We start from the raw sequence: 20,389 nt of genomic DNA, 5'->3' as shown, positions 1-20,389 counted from the left end.
CATCCATCCGTCACAGCCCCGGTGCCCCCTGGGCCAGCGCCAGGAGAGCACATGTGGCCAGAATCCCAGTCCTTGCGTCCGCCCGTTCCTCCTGTAGAAGCTGGAACAGTTAGGAATTTAAGTCAGTCTGTTTCACGTGACCCCCATTTCGTTATGAGTTTTATGCTGGTACGTGATCTTTGGAGGGGGAAGGGCACAGAGGCTGTTCCCGATTCCTGGCATGAAGTGCCATCTGGGGAGGAGAGCAACCCAGGCCTGGTGGAGTGTAGAGTGGAACGGGTGGCCCTGGCCTAGGATCCGGAGGCTGCACCACTGGGGGGCAGCATCGCCCCGGCCACGGGCTCCAAGGAACCATCCATTCCTCCTCCTGCGCCCGCCCCGCAGGACCCAGCCTCCCTGGCGCTGCTCCTCCAAGGGGCTGCTCGGGGCATCTGAAGTCCCCGTGACCAGGCTCTTACCCCCTCGCCCTCCAGGAGGCTCCACTCAGGCCTGAGGAAGTCCCTCAGCTAGCAGGCAGGAGGGAGAAAATGGAAACCCCCAGAAGAACAGAGACCGTGCCGCCCTCTGCCTTCCTTAGGCACCGCAGGGCGGTCTGCCGGCCATGTCTGGGTCACTGGCCACAGGGGTCCCCAGTGCCAGTGAGGAGCAGGGTCTGTGGGGCAGTGAGCTCAGACCTGAGCTGGCAGGACGGTCGGGAAGAGACCTGGGTGACACATGGGGCTTCCACGCAGCACGGCCATCAGGGATGCAGAGCAGGAGCCCTCGACTTGGGTGGGGATGCTCACCTGGGGGTGCACCTCCTGGTTCAGAGGGTAACACGTGGTCACTCAGCCCAAGGGAATGTGGCATCCCTGCCACCACTGCCCCGGCGCTGGACACGGGCTGTAGGAATTGGGCCTGGATGAAGGAGAAGTTAGAGGGACTGGCAATGCTGTGCCTTCCCAGGTCCCCAACCACTCGGGGGCCAGAGCCAGCCCAGAGCCCAGGCCTCCCGGTCAGCACCCGAGCTCTGTGTGCTGGGCTCCCCTCCCTGTGCTGCTGCGCTGGCTTGGAGCAGTGGTGAAGGGTGTGGCGTGGGGTGGGAGAGCTCTTCTGCTGGCCCGTGACCCTCTCTGTCCATCAAGGACCTGGCACGGCGGGCTTGCGTCCAGCCCCCTCTGCTCTTTGCCTCCTGCATCAGCAGGCGTCTCTTGGGAAGCTGTCATACTATTGTGAGCAGTTGCAGGTCCTCCCCGGAGGTTTCACGGGTGAGAGCATCCCCTGGCCTGCCTCTGTGCCCGGGAGCATGGCATTGGCCTCAGTCAGCCGGGCATGCCCTGGACCACCACCCTCAAGGCCGCAGGGTCAAGGTCACTTCTTTCTGTGTTATGCTGACCTGAAAGCCACTACAGTGTAAAATGCTCACTTTAGTCCCACATCATAAACCCCCCTCCTTTTAAAAGGTTAAGTAAACGTAGCTCAACTAAAGCATAGTAACTTTTATGTTAATTACTGGGAAAAATCTGAAAACAGCCCAGGAGTCTTGATCTGAAGAATTTCCAAACTGAAGGAAAATGCAGAGGACCCGCAGACAGCGATCCGAGGCTTCAGGCTCTCGCCCTTGCTGTGCGGAAGGTCACTCTCCCTGCCACTCAGCGATGCTCAGGAAACTTGCGTCCCAGCTTCCCCCAGATGAGACCTAAGTGAGGGGCTCCCTTGCCCTGGCAGTTCCCCTCTCTTTTAAGACCAGGCCCCAGCAGTTGGAAAGCAAAGTAATCATTTGATGCCAGATCATTTGGGTGACAGTGGGGGTTAAAGCATTGAAGGCTGGAATTATCTTTTTAAATGTTTTTCAAAGTTATAATTAAAGTGTAAACCCTCTAAAATATTTTTAAAACATTTTTAAAATGTTCTATTGGATGATGTTTGCTTTTATTTTGCAATAAGCAAATAATTTTGTGCTTGTACACATGTAAAATTCAGTTTCCTTTCGGCTCGTGGTTTTCCTGGGAGCCCACGGGGGAGAGGTGAGCATCCTCTGCGTTGTGTCCCCACAGTGCATCCGTGGACGGAAGGCCACCTTGGAGGAGCTGCAGACGGTGCATTCAGAGGCGCACACCCTGCTCTACGGCACAAACCCCCTCAACAGGCAGAAACTGGACAGTAAGAAACTTCTAGGTATTTCAAGGCCTTCTTTACCTTTACCGCCCGAGGTTGTGTTTCCAGCCCTGTGCTCGCTTGAGGCTGCTCTGCGCCTGGTCGTGGAAGTACCATCCAGGGCAGGGATGGCCCTCCCCCGCGGTGCCCGGGCCAGGTTCTAAGGTGAGGGCTCGCGGAGAAATTCTCACCCTCAGCACTCACGAGGCCACTGGGTGCTTGCCTCATGTCAGGTGGGGCCGAGAGCCACTGGTTTTGCAGAATCTTCAGTCACAGAGTTTAGATCGGGGTCTTGGAGCTCCCGATCTGTGCCGCCCAGCCCGGGCCGACTGTGGGCCTGGATCAGTTGAGCTCCACTTTAAGACTCGTTGGGGGAAAGGCAAGAGGTGGCCTAGAGAGTGTTCTCTGTGGGGTGAGGCAGGCGGGCGGGCAGGCAGCCCCCACAATAGGGGCTTTATAGGGGAGATCTGGGAAAGAACTTCCTCACAGGCCTCTCCTGCTTGGCAGGTCGTGAGAGTCTGGCCACAGGGGGTCTTCCGCAGAGGCAGGAGGTCCTGACAGACGCGCAGGGCCCCTCGGGCTTCCACGTGCACCCCACCCCAGTCAGGGCCTGCCTGGGTAGAATTCCCCCCCAGCTTCCCAGCCGCCTTGAACCAGGACAGTCACCAACTGTGGTTTCCTTCCCCGATCTCTGCCTTCACCCCCTGGGGAGAGAAGCCCCCACGGCTCCCCCGAGCCTGAGTCAAGACGGGCAGAAGGGGTCCGGGAGGCACAGACCCTGTGGTGACCGGCAGGGCAGAGGAGACGGGTGGTCTCTGTGCTGTTTCTCTCCTTTCTCTGGAGACGTTGGGAAGGTCTGATCTGTGCCAGGCCCTGTGCTGGGCGGCCGTGAACCTCACGGGGTCCCGCTGCAGGGTGGCCTTCCTTCATTCACACACTCGTTCACTCAGGGAGCACATCTTCTGTGCTGGACGTCCTGAAGGGGTTGAGCCCCCCGATGGGGATGAAGTGGCTCCTGCCCTCAGAGAGCGCGGAGCTGGTGGGGCTGTGAGGAACCATGTCGGCTGTCTCCCAGGCTGGCTGGTGACGCCCCACTGCCCTGTAGTAACAGGGCTTTTAAAAGACATAAACACTGGCGCCTGGGGAGACAGGACAGGCTCCAGCAGCAGGAGTACCTAGAGGCTGGAGAGCAGGTGGACAGCAGTGCTGTACAGCAGATGTCAGAAAGCGGACTCCTGAGCCAGCACTGGGGACAGAAACCGCCTGACTCAGGCCACCAACTCAGACAGCTCAGGAAAGGCAACTGCAGAGACGCCAGACCTGGGGTGGAGCTCAGACAGGGGTCTGTGCCAATGGGGTCTGGGAGGCCTGCGTCCCTATGTTTTCCCATCCTCACAGCCCTGGAGAGAGAAGGCACAGGGACCCTGGTCTGGGACAGACGTCAGGCGCAGGGCAGGGCAATGGCACCAGCCTCCCTCCCACCCCCCTCCCTGCTCCTGGCACGCTGACCTGTACCCCCAGGCAGAGATAGGATCCCCCTCCTGAGGAATGAGCAGCCCAAAAGAAGCTGACATCGCGGGCACCCGGACAACAGCCCCCCAAGATCCCCCACAGAGAAGCTCACAATTCCTAAGCCCACCATGTACCCGAAACTTCCAGCAGCTCTTAGATGCTCCCTCTTCTTCTCGAGGGGCAACCAAGGATTAGCCACACCTGGGAAGGTGCTTAGCTTAGCTCTTTGGCGGCCTGGGGTTTGCCAGCTCGGATCCCGGGTGCGGACATGACACTGCTTGGCAAGCCATGCTGTGGTAGGCGTCCCACGCATAAAGTAGAGGAAGATGGGCACAGATGTTAGCTCAGGGCCAGTCTTCCTCAGCAAAAAGAGGAGGATTGGCAGCAGATATTAGCTCAGGGCTAATCTTCCTCAAAAAAAAATAGTAAATTAGTCAGTTGTTTTACCTACAAACAAGTTCGTTCAGGAACAACCAGAAGAATTGCAGTTTGGGATGTGCATGCTGTGGTGCACCATAGGGAGACCCAGAGTATCAAGGAAGGGAACTGCTTTATACAGGAAAAGGGGGAGTGGGGAGGGGTTGCTTAGAACTAAGGTTCATTGGAGGCGAGTAGCAGTTCAGGGTGGTGGCCACTTCTCATTGGCTGAGTGTGGCCATTTCTCATTGGCTGGGCTGTTGCCGGAAGGGGAGAAAAATCTTCTTTCCTCCTGCTGAGTAGTAAAGTAATGAACGCCTTCCTGGGGAGATGCCAGCAAAAATCTCTTCCTGATTGGAGTAATTGACGATGCATGAGAGCTTCCCCGACAGGACTTCCCGACTCTAATTTAGTTGAGGTTTCATTCATTTCATAAAAGAAAACCAAAACTATCATCACTACCCTTAAGGAGAGGAGCTGTTACATCCATGTAGCATGAACAGGTGCACTGGAAAAGGAAGAAGACAGAACATTCAGAGAAAGTCACATTAAACACGATTGGAGAAATGGAGAATCCTCAGGCTGGCTGGTGAGTTGAGTCAGTCCCCTGGAAAGCACAGCAAAAACGTGACAAGAGCTGGAAATGGGAGAGGAAGAATAAGCAAATGAATGGAGTGTGCCAGGCACGTGGGGCCCAGAGCAGGAATGTCTGGAGAAAGTGGAGAGAAAGGGAAGTGAGCATCAGGGAGGAATCGTGAGCAGGTCCGAGAGCTGAAGGACAAGCCGTGGGCTGTGAGCACCCACGCCGGGAGTCATTGGGGAATCGCAGAAAGGCGGGGACAAGAGCAGATGCTGCCGGATGCCACGGAGACAGCCAGGTCTGCTCGGGAACCAGGACGACCTCAGGCTCCTCAGTAGCAGCATAAGGTCTTGCCAGCTCTGAGGGAAGATTCTCGCCAGCCTGAAGTCTTTACCCAGCCAGGCTATCGGTCCAGCATAACGGTGAAATCAAGGCACGTTCAGACATGTGGGGTCTCAGGAATGTCGCCTTTCCCGCACCCTCTCTCAGGCTGCTGGGGGACATGCTCCACCAAAGCAAAAGAAGAGGAGAGAGGCACTCTGGGCCACAGGCAGGAGGTCCACCCCTGTCTTGTCCGTTCAAGCTGCTGTAACAAAATTCCACAGACTGGGGGGCCTATGAACAGCAGAAATTTATGGCTCCCAGTTCTGGAAGCTGGAAGGCCAAAGCCAGGGTGCCAGGATGGTGGGCAAGGACCTCTTCCAGGTCACAGACTTGTCGCTGTGTTTTCCATGGTGGAATAGGGAAGGGGGCTCTGTGGGGTCTCTTTGTGAGGACATTAATCCCATTCCTGAGAATTCCACTCTCATGACCTAATCACCTCCAGCGGCCTCAATTCCTAATGCCATCACATTGAGCACAAGAATTCCCACAGGTAAAATTTGCAGGGTCACAAACATTCAGGCCACAGCAATCACGGAGGCCAGCCCCTATAGGATGGCAAAGGCAAGTCTAGGAGGTGGTTGTGTTCCCCATGTAGAAACATCCAGAACAGTGTGGCTGAGAGCCTGCCTCTTGGGCTGTCTGTACCAAGAAGTCAGATGCTGCTGGGCCACCATGCTGACCGGCTCAGGATGCTCAGAGGCCTGTCACAGGGTCTCCTCTGGCTTTCTCTTGTCTTAGCAATGTAGCTCCTGCTCCTCCCTCCAGGCCTTGCTGCCTGGATCATCTGGGGGTGCACTTCACTCACCCAGGTCTCCCACCCTCTAGCAGCAGAGGTAGGTCATGGTGGGCTAAGAAGGATACCCAGCGTCGCTTACCCCCCTCCCCCAGCCACCTCCTGGGCCTGGTCCACAGCCCTGCAGGATACTCGTCCTGTCCTGAGCCCTGTTCCCCAAGATGCACTCGGAACCTCGGGAAAGCTGACGCCAGAGTGTAACCCCGAGACTCCCTCCAGCATCTTGTCCTGGGAGCTGTGACCTCACAGGCACTTTGGTCCTCTGCTTACACAAAGTATAAGAGTACCCAGTCCCCGGGATGCTCCAGGATCCTCCAGGAAATGTCACTCGTTCCAGGGAGGAGCCTTGGGTGCCTAGAATGGTCTCCTCCAGCACTGCAGAGGAGACTGTGTCCCGTGATGTCCCTGGTGCTGCCGGGGCACAGATCCGGGAACCTCTGACTCCTGCAGCCGCTGGCAGTTTGCTGGATGGCCCCAAATGGAGAGTGGTCCCCACAGTCACCGAGAGGCATCAAGCGTGGGCTCTCCCCTGAGCAATGTGCAGCTCCACCGGCTACCCGCACTGTGTAACGGTGAGGGCTCTTCCCGGTTCCCCCAACACTTCCTGTCCCTCTTTAAAGGGCCGCTTGGTGGTCAACCCACTACCAAGAGCCCTGTGAGACTTCAGTCTTCCAAACTCGTGAAATCCAACAGGGTGGAAGGTTCAAGTCATCTGGAGGACTGTTTCCACATCAGAGGTGGGCTTGAGTTCGGCCAGAGGGTGGACTAGGTTGTTAGGCCGGTTTCCACCTAGGCTTAGGACAGATGAGGAGAAATGAAAGAGAAACTGGATGTGCGGGAGTCCTTAGGGAACAGTAAACGGTGGGTGTGCGGGGGGCCTGGAGCTTTCCAACAATTGATGGACCTTCAGTTGCCTCATGGGCCCTGGTGGGGCCACGTCGCGCCCTCTTGTCAGCTCAGGCCGACATCGCTGGTCCCTGGAAGCCCCCTCTCTCATCTCTGGTTTCTTTCTCGAAACATTTTTCCATCTTCATACCTCACTCCTCTCCCCGTGGCAGCCATGTGAGTGCATTTAGTGTTCATTTTGTTAGCCGCGTATGTTGTTGTGAAATGTATATTATCGTGAGAGAGTGTGAGTGTTTAATTTACGTCAATGACACTATGCATCATTCTATTTCCTTTTTCTTTTCTGTTAAACTTAGGGTTTTAAAATCTGTTCCCATTGCTGTGAGGATACCTAATCAGTGACCTTCTCCCCACTTGAGGTCTATTTTTAAATTTCTGAGGATTGTCCTAACCCAGAAGCTTCATTACCGTCAGTCTGAGTATTCCAGACAGAGTAATAGCTGGTGATTACCTTAGATGTCGTTACCATAACCCTAATTAGGTGGTTAAACACTACTGTGTGAGTTCCCTTCCTCTTTTAATCGAATCCACAAATTTCTAAGCCCTATGCAGAAAGGCCTGTGTAGTTAGAGCCGCGACACACAGATGGGCCAGGCTGGCTGAGGGGGCAGCAGACACTTGAGGGGGCAGGTTCATCCCCACCCTGGACATTCCTGGAAGTTGGGGGTTTGTCTTCTGATGGCAGCGACCTGGAAAGGGGCCTGGTCTGGTAGCTGAGGAGGGCGGGGGCACCGCGTGAGTGCCTGGTGATACTCAGGTCAAGGGTCACAAGAGGACCCCTCTGCTCACAGCAGTGTGAGGGGCAGTAGTAGCTACAGAAGAGGAACCAGGGTCTTCCCCACGCCCGTCAGCCCCCAGCCTGCGTGTCAGCCGACCCTCTGAGATTGGAGAAGCAAGGGTGGTCCTTCATTCATGGGCCCCCATCTCTCGGCCTGGAGGTTTTGTGGCCCGGCCTAAATGATGGTGACCCCAAACCACAGAAGGCCAACATGGGACACCCTGGAGCAGGGCCTTGGGCCGAGGTGCTGGGGCAGGAGGAGATCAGCTGTCCTGGGAGCCGCCCTGGACCCCTCAGGACCTCGGTGACCGGAATAGCCTCCAAGCTACGTGCCTGCCGCCCACCCACCATCAGCTTCCGTGCTTAAACACGTGATCGCCCACCCTTTTCTTATTGTTTTGGTCTTTGCTTGCTGGATAGTGAGCAAACTCAAACTACTCAGATGATTTGTGGTTTTAATGTAGACATTATTGGGTATAATCAAAAATAGAAATCCAGTCTCTTTGCAGAGCCCCCTTTCCCTCATATTTACACGCGCACACAGATGTATATGAATTCATGTACACTAGCTCTTGAATTATTTGGTAGAAAGCTCTTTAAATCCCCAGTGTCGTGTTCCTGTGTGTTGGGATAGTGATCTGAGAAGGAGCCATCACGAAGCCATTGTTAGCCCCAGTGGTCACCTAGGGCCATTTACCACTTCTGAAAGGTGGGCCCAGCAGGGAGTGGCACGTGCGCTGTGATTCAGTTGATGAAATGGCCATTAGGTGAATCAGTTACAGAACAATATGAGGCTTGGCGCCCACACCCCTCTCTCCTTGCTCTGCTCACACTCCACCAGCTTGTCCTCTCCCTCCTGTCGGCTCCCCTGCCGTGGCCCCAGCACCTCCCACAGGCACCTCCCACCTCCCAAGCCCCTCAGGAGCCGCCATCCTGGCATGTCATTTCCCTGCTGGCCGGCACACTGTCCACTTGCAGATCTGCTCATTGCTGGCTGTGGGCTGGCAGTAGGGGCACAAGGGAGAGCAAGGTGGACGTGCCCAGCCTCTCAGGGACAAGGGCTGGAGGCCATGTGGCTCCATCGAGCAGCAGCTTAACTGATGTTAGAATGTGCCCCGTGTCCACATGCAGCAGTGGGAATGAAGGTCGGGAGCCACGGATCCAGGCAGTGGATGGTCGGTGAGATGTGGCATGGAGCAGAGCAGGTGGGGCGCAGGAAGAAGCAGACCCTGGGGACCACAAGCTCAGGCACCTCAGAGGTGGCAGGGAAGGGCGTGGCTGTGGTGTGTGCTGTTGCCCTCAGTGTGAGCTCACATGAGAGCACCTGTGGGAGGCGAGGTGACCAGCTGAGAGTGGCAGGAAGCTGCGAGGCCAGAGCCTGGTCCCTGATGCGGCCCCTTAAGGCTCAGTGCCTGGTGTGGTTGGGGCTGGAGCCAGGATGAGGTGGGCAGAGACAGACCCTCGGGAATACCCAGGCCAGTGTGGAGACACAGCACAGACCCCCGTGAAACTCGCGGTCGCCCCTGAAGAAGGGTGCTTGTTTGGAAGAGGGGGCACCTGCAGCATCCGAGCAGACCCGAGACCATCAGCCTGCTGGTTTCTCTCAACCATGTGAGGACACTGTTTACCTTTTCAAGGAGTTTCCCGGGGCCTCTGGACCTTCCACACAGGGCTAAAGGTGTCACCCGCTGCCCTCCCTCCCTGCACCCGCCTTCCTGTGCACCGGGCCTTGCACTAGGGGCCTGGCAGGGACTCCTACGCAGAGACACATCACTCCTCGGTTTAGAAGTGAATGGTGCTACCGAGCTGCTCTGTGCCAGCGGCTCTCCTGGGCTCTTGCCATCATCGCCCTCACTCCCCCCACGCACTCTGTGATGCGGAAGTAGTATTCTCATTGACACACGAGGAAACTCAGTTCTCATCGAGGCCCCCTGCTGCTGAGCTTTCCAGACAAGAGTCAGGCCAGGCCCTGTGACCCCAAGGGCTGTTTTCTTCCTGGGGCCCCAGGAGTGTGGATTCATGAGCATCCCGACAGGAGCCAGTGTTCTGGACCAGGCAGTGGGTGGCAGTGGGAGTGGGGCCTCCCCACAGTGGCACAGCCCTGCCAGGTCCAGAAAGTGGGTTCTGAACTGGATGAAAGAACCTGCCAGGAAAAGTCTGGGGGCCCCGGAGTCAGGCGGGAGGGAGCTGGGGAGCAGCCAGGGCCCCGCCCGAGAGCCAGGCAGCAGGGGAGGCTCTTGTGGCCACTCCTGAAGAAGACAGTCCTGCCTTGTCTCCAGGGCACAGGCCTGAGCCCTGTGGGAGGGGGAGCCTGCTCCTGTGCCATGGGACTGAGCAGGCCTTCCTGGATGGCCAGCCTCAACACTGTGCAGGTTCTTAGCTGTGCACCACCTCAGTGACCTTTGAACGTTTGTAAATGGGATGGGGCCCGCACATTCCCAAAAGATCCCTCTGTGTCTAAAGGGCTGACCACAGGTGTTGAATTCTGGGCCTCTCTGCCTCCTTTGTAGCTGGGGAGGGCTGCCGGAGCCTCAGGACATAGGAGAGGAGGGCCGCCAGTGGCACTCACTGAGGAGCCAGGTCAGGTCTGTTGACAGTGACCCTTGCTCCAGATGCGGCCTCTCAGAAGCACAGGTTGTTCCATACCAGCTGCATGCGCTCCAGCTGGAAGCAGGAGCCGCCCATGGGTGCCTCCCCAGCCGTGAGGAGTAGCTGTTGCCATGGAGAATGAGGGGTCTCGCAGGGCTGTGTCCCGCCATAGGCGCCCCTGCAGCAGGCTACTCGCGTAGGGCAACTGACCTGTGAGACGTGGACATGTCGTGCGTACTGCACAAGAGCCAGCGTGCCATGAGGGAACCGCCGTGTTTGCAGAGCCCGCGCTGGGCTCCGCCAGGCCGGGCACCGTGTGACCTTGCCCTCCTGACCTCGGCTCTCCTTCTCCCCGCAGGCTCACTGACTTCGGTGTTTGTCAGGCTGCCCTGTGGTGGTGTCGGGGTAAGTATTTCTTTAATGTGTAAATAATGTCCTGTTTGTTCTCGGGGTCCCAGTGGTCGCAGAAATCGCTGCCTGGCTCTCTGCAGAGTGGATAATTGCTGCCAGGTGTTTTCCATAAACAGGGTCTGCCGGGCAGGGCGGCCCCACCGCTCACACGTGTGGCTTCAAAGGCCCTGGGAGCCTGGGAGCGTTTTGATGGCTGGACCCGGGCACCTTCCTCGGGGAAGGTCGTCTGGCACCCACGGCTCACTTCAGGAAGCAGACCCTGGTGTGCAGGCTGGTCTCTCCTAGCTTGCAGGGCAAGAGTCAGCTCATCTCAACCCAGGTCGTGAATCCATCACTTTGTAGGTGTCTGTGATCCTGCATCCAATTGCCGACCCACACCCACCCGTAGAGCTCTGAGTGCAGGATGGAGCATGCTGTGTGTGGACCACGCGCAGCTTGCAGAGCCTCTTGCAGGCTTGTGTTTGCTGCTCCTCTATGAGCGATGATGCTTTTAAGCAGATCTGGTCAGGTAGATGCTTAAGGGGACTCAGGCTTTCCCTGACCCTGGCGTGGGCTGAGCTATGAAGGACATTCCAGTCTGGGCATCTGCTCCTCCCTCGGCGCAGTGAAGGTCAGGTGTCCACAGCCAGAGCTTATTAGTAAAGAGGGCGCTCCCCTCGGCTCCCCTCCTCTTGGATGAGGGCGGGGTGAGGGGCAAGAAGAGAGACCTGCAATTTGAAGGCAAGGCCGCGCCTCCTCCCCGCCATCTGCTGGCCCTCGAGGTCCCGCAGCCCGGGAAACACTGCAGCCGGTCACAGAGGGGCCGGACAGGGCCGAGTGGACCACAAAGCGTGGCGGCTGAAACGGCACAGCGACAGCGTGTGCGTAATTACAGATCGAGGGTGAAGCTCGAGGTCTGGATTCTGTTATGGAAATGAAACAAAATTGTTTTCTTCCTGAGTCTTTACAGAAATCGCCGCTTTGAAAATTATCCCGTCAGAAAGAGAATAAATGGCGTTTATTCATACCACCACCAAGCCCTCCTAGAGTTATTTTATTTCGTATTGTAAATAGGCTGCAATCTCTTAATTCAGGGCAAATTTTTGGCCAGACTTGAAAAGGTTCGGACTCGCACTGCCCTGCAGCCAGCGCCCTTTGCGAGGCAGGATTTAGTTGGCAAATGAAGGTAAATGGGAACGCAGACCTGGGGCCTTGAGCCAGGCAGCCCCTCCCGGGCGTGAAGTCCAGATCCAGCCCCAAAGGCCGGCCAGCGCCCACCTTCACGTCCGCACAGGATGCTGCCCAGCACGGGGACAGTGGGCAATCTCAGCAAGTCCAGCTGGGTGCAGCGGGGAGCCCGTCAGAGTGATGAGGGAATGAGTAAGCCAGGGTTAATTGTAGGGACTGCCCTCTCTCACTTGTTCTCCGTGATGCCCTCTGGCAGGAGGGCAGGGAAGGGGGTGTCCAGCCTTCCCGCCCTGGCTGTTGTGGACCCTCTCCGTTGCGGGGGACAGCTGCAGTCCTGGGGTGTTGGGGAGGCAAAGAGACCCCAGGAGCCAGAGTGTGGGCGGGAACGTGCGGGTCGGGTGATGAAGCAAGTGAGGAAGGCCACCCTGCTTCTCCCAGAAGTCACTGTGAGTTAACGTTTAGGTTGTGTAATGGTGTTTTGAAAGGTTAGAACTCATTCTTAACTAGAAGTAGACGCTTTACATTGTTTTCCTTGTTTTTCAACCAAATAACACTTCTGTGTTGCTCGCCTCCTGACTCTTACAAGCTTCTCATTGGTGGGGACTTGTGTCGGGGAAGGTCTTCCGTGCCGTCCTTGGCCCAGCCCTGCCTGGGGTGGCCCCCTCGCGGGCTCTGGGTGCCCCTGGCACCTAGTGCTACGCCCTGAGCCCCGTGGCGTCTAAAGGGCCACGGTGTACCCAGAATTGGCCACCCCCAGTCTGTCCACCTTAAGTGTCTGTAAGAAGTGGCCTCTGCATTGTCCTAGGTCTTTAAGAAAGCTCAGAGTGGGTGCTCGCTCCTTCCTTGGTTCCTGCTCATGCATTAGTCAGTGCCCTGCTGCTCTGCCCCCGGCGGGACCTGCTCTCGGCTGCGCTGCGTGTCCGAGCTGCGCTCCCATGGAGCCTCATGCTTCTGGAACTCAGGCTCCCACCTGACCGTCCCAGACTGGTCCCTGGGACGCTGTGGCCAGGAGGTGGAAGATTTCGTTCCTGAAGCAGTGAAGGTCTTGTCGGGTTCTCTGGGGGCAGTGGCAGTGTAGAGTCCTGCGGTGGGGCTGGGGCCCTCTCCCTCGCTCTGGACAGGATGTCACAGGACCTTGTGAACCCTGGGGTCATGCAGGAGGAGAGCAGAGCACAAAGACCCTTCAAAGCACACCAAGGGTCAGTCCATCTTCCCTCCCAGATCTGGTTACCTAGTCCTGAAACCCAAATCATCACATTTTGAAGAGAAATAAGCTGAGTGCTTTTGCCCAAATCACCTTTGGTCCTCAGGGGTGCAGGCTGTGGACCAGCCTGACAAGGACATCATCATCCTCTTGAAAAGCTCAGGAACCTCAAGACTCTCCTTTGAGGGCTGTCACCTTCCATTTTAGTGAATGGATTCTCCGGCTAGAGGAGCAGGTCCAGAATAGTTGCATGAGAATGGCTGTGTCCGTGCATAACAGTGCGGTGTTATTTAGAACAGAAGCCTGTCTTTGAAAGTTGAGTATCAATGGCTGCGGAGAGTCAGCGAAGTGCAGAGCATTCTTCTGACATTTGGAAACTATTTAAAGAACATAGAAATTTGGTCATTGAAAAGAATAACCTTTGCAGAATAACACTCCTCAGGAAATGGCTGGAACCCCTCGTAATGTATTTTAAATCATCGTGCTTTGAAGATGAAGCTTCAAGACTTCATTGAAAGAAATCCATCCGCCCCACGTAATGATAAGTGTCGGGTGGGCAGGGGCCTGGGCGAGCCTGCACGTAGCTGGGCTGGGAAAGGATGGGGACAGGCACAGGTTTGGCCGACACCTTTGCACACAGCTGCCTGGGCCTCCGTCTCCAGAGTCCCAGAGGCTACAAGTGCTTGCAGGAGGTGAATTGGGGAAGGAGGGGTCCTCAGATAGACTCGGCAGATACTGTCTTACAGGTTACCTAGCCTGTTAGTGCACGATTTCTCAGAGCCTTCACTAGGCTGGGTGCATCCCCAAGAAGTGCACATGAGTCCCAAGTGTGTGTGTGGCCAAGGCACCAGTTACCCCACACCTGGGAATGGTGGCTCGGGTGCCTTAACCCGACCCCCAGGGGCCACAAGCTTCCCCTCGGCCCTCTGACCCCCACCCCCAGGCTCCCACAAGGAGACTAGCTCTCTGCAGGACTGGCTGCCGAAGTCTCTTGGTCGTGCTTCTCACCCATGTTAGCCAGGGCTTTAAAAAAAAAAAATCAGATGCGCCTGAATAAATAAATAAACCAGCACACAAACAGAAATCACCTGACGTGTCTGCACTGCATACGTTCTTCTGTTTGAAGGGAACAGCTGGTGGGGCAGCCGTGCAGTCACCTGGGCAGAGTGGGGAACGGCCCACCAGGAGGTTTCCGAGGGGTCCTGAGTCTCCTCCCTTCCTGCCCCTTTTGAGCCTCTAATTAAATTCAGCACAAAAGGAAGTGTTGGTCGAGAGAGCCCTCATTCTAATTTTCCTTACATTTCATTTCACTGATTATTAGTATAACTCTTAACTGCAGTTGCAGTAAAATAAAAAAAAAAAAAAGGAACTAACTAGGTAACCTTGGCATCATTGCTCTTAGCTTCAAGTATTTTGAGGCAATTCAGAAAAGAAATGACACCTCAGAAGGGGGTAAAAACATGCATGATATTTTGGGTGCATTCACTGTTCTTTTTCTGATTAGTGTTTTTTTGGCACGTCTTCCCAAAAACTGTCAGCCGGCCTGGGAGCTGGGTATGTTCCACAGTTAGTAGAGAAGAGATGAGAGGCTCTGCTACTGGCGGTGCAGAGGCGGAGCCCGTGGGCAGAGGCTGCATGGCCGCCCGGAGGTGGGGTGTGACTGTGGCCCAGGACACTGGCCTCACTGCACGAGTATTGTCTCCACAGGTGGACAGCGACACCATATGGAACGAGGTGCACTCGTCAGGGGCAGCCCGCCTGGCCGTGGGCTGCGTGGTGGAGCTGGTCTTCAAGGTGGCCACGGGGGAGCTGAAGGTCAGTGAGGACCCGGCAGACAAGGGCTCCTAGAAGGAAACCTGCCAGGAGATTTCCAGCGGGGGAGGGAGGGGATGGCCCACTGCGATGCCCCCTTCAGGCAGGCACGAGGTGACGGATAGGAAGGACGGCTCCGTCCGGGGGAGGGTGGATCCCGTCCTGTTGATCACTGTTGCGTCGGAGGGAACATGCCCACATTTCTGAAAACGTAACGGTGCAGTAGGCGTCAGGGACTTTGGTCTTGGGAGCACTTTGTACTCGTAAAAACTGTTGAAGGACCCAAAGTGCTTTTGTTTATATAAGTTAGGTCATCAGCATTGGCCAGATTAGAGATTAAAACTGAGAAATTTTTAGAGTATTTATTAACTTAAAAATAACAACAGGCTGGACCAGTGGTGCAGGGGTTGGGTTCACATGTTCTGCTTCGGCAGCCCGGGGTTCGCCAGTTCAGATCCCCGGTGTGGACCTACACACTGCTTCTCCAGCCATGCTGAGGCAGACATCCCACATATAAAGTAGAGGAAGACGGGCACGGATGTTAGTCCAGGGCCAGTCTTCCTCAGCAAAAAGAGGAGGATTGGCAGCAGATGTTAGCTCAGGGCTAATCTGCCTCCAAGAATAAATAAATAAATAACAATAATGTCTGGCATAGTCGGTCAGCTGGATTCTCGTACCTCCTTCTGCTTCAGTCTGGCAACATGCTGTCTTGGGTGAAGTACTTGAAGAAAACCTGGCCTCCCACAAATAGAGAATTGGGAAAAGGAGAAGTATTTTAATAGCTTTCTCAGATAATTGTGGATATTCTTTGATGCTACACCAAAATTCAACAAGTGGTAGTTTCTGGAAGATTGCGTACAGTGTGGAAGCTGAAACAATGTTGGCTTTTCCTCGTCCTCCACGTTAAAATCCACTGGCCTCTTGCACACTGAGTGAATCCGGGCATGACTTGATGGCACAGGGCGTTGGTCATTTGGAAATAAGGGCTCATTGAATTATGCAGATCTTCCAAATCTTGGCACATTTTACTGTACGCTATCCAAGAAATCACTAATTTGCAACCGTGACCATCAGGAGAGTCTTCTGAGTCTGGGAACGGCTGTGCCACTCACAGTGGCAGATCCACTTTTTCCAAACTTTGAATTGTCACCTGAAAGCCAAGCTCTCCTCCCTGACAATTACGACTGTCTGTCGCTCTCCTTGAGGTGACGGGCTCACTTTGTTTAGTTTTGAGAATTGTCAATTTACCCAAGTTGGAATGACCCATTTGTCTTCAGTCCTTCTTTCGAGGGAAATTGGCTTTCCGTGGAAAAAGGAGCTGGCACAGCTCGGAGCTCAGACAGTCGTTCTCCCCAGAGACAGGCCTCATGGGCAGCGGCAGAGCTCTTCCCATGGCCTCCCCATGTCTTTACGTGGAGGTGGAATGGCGTGTGTTCAAGGGTGGAGATGCAGGGTAGTCGGTCAGCTGTCCTGCTGCATCCAGAGCACTCTTAAGTGGGCCTGCCTTCCCGCCCGCAGACCAATGGTGGACAAAGATAGAGTCCTCGAGCTTTCCGGGCTGCTTCCTCACTTCCCGCTGTGGCTCCAGCCATCCACCCAGCATTGGCTTCCCACTGTTGGTGCGGTTGTCTACACAGTGGAAAAGGCAGGCCCCCTAGGGAGCACGAGGGCCCTGGTCTGCGGTCTGTACTCTGAGAACCAGGGCACAGTGTCTGTGCAGGGACAGGAGACGGTTCCCCAGTCCTGAGTGTCCTGGGGGCGGGGGCTCCCAAGTGAGTGCCTCCCTTGCCCTGTCCGTCCCTGAGCACCGCTTCCCACAGCCCGCTCACCAGTGGTCAGCCGGCCCTTGGGCGCTAGTACAGAGCTTGAGCACACAGCTTCCTGGTGCTGGTGAGACCAAGAGGTGCCCACTTAATCCGTTTTTATTACAGCAGCTACAGAGCAGCTTGAAGATGGTTCTTTAAAGTATGAGTGACTTAGAGGTCCTGCTGGGCGGCGGGCACAGACTCCTTTCCAGCCTCGGAAATATTCCTTCTAGGTGTTAATGGACTGTTCGTTTTCGGCGCTGCCTTCTCCCCTGGCAACTGAGTTGCAGTAACAACAGAGACATTCACGTTAAGGCCACACTGGGCATGGGCTCTGCGCAGCCACGAGCCCCTTCCGTTCTATCTGCAGCCAGGGTCTCCGTCCAGTTGCTTCCTGGGGATGCTGGTCATGATCAGAGGGGTCCTAGAGCACCCCCTTCTCTCCTACCCAGACTCCCGAGCTGAGCAGTGCCCACTTACCAGCAGGCTGTTGAAGACAGAAAGTCAGGAACAAGTTCACCTTTTATCTTAGTAACTTGTGACAACCAAAGGCCTCTTTAAAAGAAGGGACCCAGATGTCGCTGATGCTTAGAGCCAGCCCTTTATCCTGTCCGGTGGCTGTGTGCCCGGAGTGCAGCCTGAAACTGTGTCTCCAGTACATTCCATAACAGTTTCTCACTGATATGAAACCAATCTTTCATCCCTGTTTCTCCCCCCGTTTGGTGTTCTGTGTAGAATGGCTTTGCCGTGGTCCGCCCCCCGGGACATCACGCAGAAGAGAGCACACCCATGTAAGTAGACGCACAGTCCCCCGTGGGCAGACTGCAGGTTTCCGGCTCCTCTCCTTAGGGGGCCGGGCCAGCACTCGAGGGCAGCGGGGGGACCTTGGTTTGCCATTTGCTAAGCCCTCCTGTGATGTGTACTGTGCCCTGCACGTCAGCAGCTCCCGAGTGTCCCTGATCCAGCACGAGGTCGCCAAGGTGCAGCTCTGGAGCCGCGCAGGGCAGCTTCCCTGGTGGGCGATGGTGAAGCGGCGAGTGGGAGGAGTGGGGCAGGAAGAATCCACAGAAGTCGGTCTAGAGAAGTCCTAGTTACGTTTGTTATAGAAAGTTGGGACAGGAAACTTAAATTGTAGTCCCAAGGTCGTGACCACACGGGCCAGCTCTCTGGACTCTTTCGGGTTCTGGATGCCCCTGACTGTGCACACATTGGAGGAGCCGAGGGTGTGAGTGTGGCGTGTGGATTGGGGAAAACCAGTGCAGGTGGGACGCACCTGGGGCAGGGTGACACGGCCTGACCCTCAGCCTCAGCGGCTGGGCACTGAGGGCCTTTGCTGCCTGGGGGTGATCACATCCGCCGTCTCTGGTGTGGGACCTGGGAAGCACTGCCATGAGCACGCTGGCGTGGGCAGAGCATGCCCCGTGCTGTGGAGACAGGAGGGCCACTGCTGCTGCCTGGAGGGAGGAGCGGGTGGCGTTAGGCTGTGCCTTGAGGAACGAGGAGCAGTTTGTCAGGTGGCAAAGCAAGGAAAGTGCACACAGAGCACTGTTGGGAGAAGCCCAGGAGCGCAGGCGGCACAGCTGGAGCCAGACCAGCAGCAGCTAGAACAAGGCGGGACCACCGGCTGGGCTCACCCCGCCTGAGGGAGCCTCTGTCATTCCGGATCGGCAAGTGAGGGCATGAGATCCCTTTCAGAAAGGAGCCTCCTCCTGTATAGAGGGAAGCGATCCTAACCCTCCAAGAGGGGACTTGGGCTGGAGTCTGTGCAGCCTCACCTGAGAAAGTGTGGGATACTCCACCTTCCAGAACACTCCGTGTTACTTAGAACAGGATTATGTTTGCTTCATTTCTCTGAAGTTACTTTTCTAATTTGAATCTAAGTTGTTGGATACTCTCAATAGTAAACCCAAATGGACCAACGGAATACGAAGGACGTTTCAGGTGTTTTCGGTGAGCTCTGAGCCAGCATGGCCGGGCTTGCTGTGCGGGAGAGGTTGTGCTCCTGGCTGTGTGGGCTTCCAGGTTGCTAGCCGGATTCCAGCCATAAAACAGCCCAGGGCTCTCAGTTTGTAAGTAATTCAGGCAAAGGGAAACTGAGATGTGGAAGATTGCATCTCTACTAGAATCACTCTCTCACTCTCTGGAATGAGACTCTAGAGTTACGCTAATCCCTGGATGGACTGTGTATGTCACTATCATATGTCTTAGTAACCTCGGTGCTCTGTGGACCACAGCGTCTCCCGAGAGGCCAGGGAGTGTTCTCTGGAGGCTTCCGGGGGTGAGCCGGGGCGAACATCAGTATAAAGTGAAAGGGATGTTCTTACGGGAGCCCCACGTCTACCTGCAGGAGACTGTGTGCGCGTGCATGTACATTTGCATGTGTGTGCGCATCTGACTCTCAATCACAGCTTCAGTTAAGGTTTCCAAACTGCTTGATCAGGAGCCGTGCACTCCCCAGACCCTCTTAGCATCTCCTGGGACTCTAGATGGTTCTGTCGCAAGTTGTGTAAAAGCCGATCAAAAGCTGCCTTTTTTCTTCTGATTCTCCCTGCAGGGGGTTCTGCTACTTCAACTCTGTGGCCATCGCAGCCAAGCTTCTCCAGCAAAGGCTGAACGTGAGCAAGACCCTCATCGTGGACTGGGTAAGTGGGCCTGTTCCCGAGAGGAGCTGGGGAAGCCACGAGCCCATCGCCATTTTGCCCCGAGCAGACGTGCGGGTGTGGAGAGAGGAGGCGGGCACCTCTGCCTCCACCAACATTTGGACTTGGGGATCTTAAGTTTCTGCAGACTACCGCAAAGATGCAGAAAATAAAAGCCCAAACCTGTTACGAGTCAGTTTGATAGCTTCTATCAGCCGATCCTGCCAATAACCGGGTTCCTGAAATGTCTAGAAATATGCCCGTGGTTGGGGGCAGCAGCCAAAGGGCGATCCTGGGCAGAACCTCACTGGGCAGCCTCCTGAGGGACCGTGAGAAATGCCGGTGGAGCCAGAAGTGGGTGCAGCTAGTGACAACAGGAATGATAGCAGGCAGCGTGAGGTGAGGCAGCCTCTGTGTCCGGCTGGCCAGCACATCTAAAGCACGTAAGCCAAGGTCTGTACGGTACGTCATAGAACTGTGCGCTGCGTGGGGCACTGTTACAGTCAGCTGTCTACAAGTGGTGCCCTCGGTGTTGCCTCAGTTATGGGGAACACACGCCCCAAAAGTCTCGACGTGTCTGCACAGCAGCTGGTCCTAGCTGGGGCATCATGTGTATGTTTCTTGCCAATCCCACTGGAGCTGTCCTTCCACATTGCCTACCATGAGCACAGATCACTTTTATGAATAAGAAAGCAGACTGTGCAGGTCCCCGGGGTTCAAATCACGGGCGGGCATGCAGCTTCTCACATGCACACGTTGCATAAAGCGGGCCGCCACCCTGGTGGAGGCCCCGCTGCCCCACTGTTGCACTTTTAACATGTGGGCGTTGTGATTAGGGAAGCAGTTGGTCGTTTTCATTCGGGGCCTGGGACCCCCTGTGCCGTCGTGTGCACCTGTCACTCAGCCCCGTGGGATGGTCTCCTGCTGTACCCTAGCATCTGGCACAGTGTTGGCTCCTCACATGTGCCCGGAAATGAATGGGTCAGTGACATCCCTCACAATGGGGGCCAAGGGAATGGCTCACTTTTCACAGACATGGCAGGACAAGAAATGGACCAAATGGCTTTGTCTGGGAAATTGTGGCCTGGGTGCGGGACATGGGAGGGCACACTGAAACACCAGCCCCTCTTTGCAGGAATCTGCAGCGGGCCCTGGTGCTGAGGGTGAGGGACACAGTGACACAGACGTGGACACCACCCCGGGACCTCTTCCTTCCGTTCCCTTGGCCCCGCACCCTTTAGCTCACATCCCCCGAG

The 20,389-nt window shown here is 55.9% G+C and overlaps 1 protein-coding gene across 12 annotated transcripts in view; it reads left to right on the top strand.

Annotated features, from left to right (window-relative positions):
- Positions 1-20,389, top strand: part of HDAC4 (histone deacetylase 4) — a 326,578-nt gene that overhangs the window by 276,536 nt on the left and 29,653 nt on the right. For 9 of the 12 annotated variants that reach the window (XM_070618804.1, XM_070618796.1, XM_070618799.1 and 6 more), the window contains 5 exons: positions 2,037-2,157; positions 10,454-10,500; positions 14,585-14,692; positions 17,230-17,285; positions 19,049-19,136. In XM_070618804.1, the coding sequence (XP_070474905.1) occupies positions 2,037-2,157; positions 10,454-10,500; positions 14,585-14,692; positions 17,230-17,285; positions 19,049-19,136 (420 nt within the window). The remainder of the gene's footprint in view (positions 1-2,036; positions 2,158-10,453; positions 10,501-14,584; positions 14,693-17,229; positions 17,286-19,048; positions 19,137-20,389) is intronic. The other 3 variants (XM_070618800.1, XM_070618797.1, XM_070618805.1) reach the window with 1 other exon arrangement.

Source organism: Equus przewalskii, chromosome 5 (genome assembly GCF_037783145.1).
Source record: "Equus przewalskii isolate Varuska chromosome 5, EquPr2, whole genome shotgun sequence".
NCBI classification, from domain to species: domain Eukaryota; kingdom Metazoa; phylum Chordata; class Mammalia; order Perissodactyla; family Equidae; genus Equus; species Equus przewalskii.
Note: the sequence above shows the minus strand (reverse complement) of the source record. Positions and strands in the feature narration are given on the sequence as shown.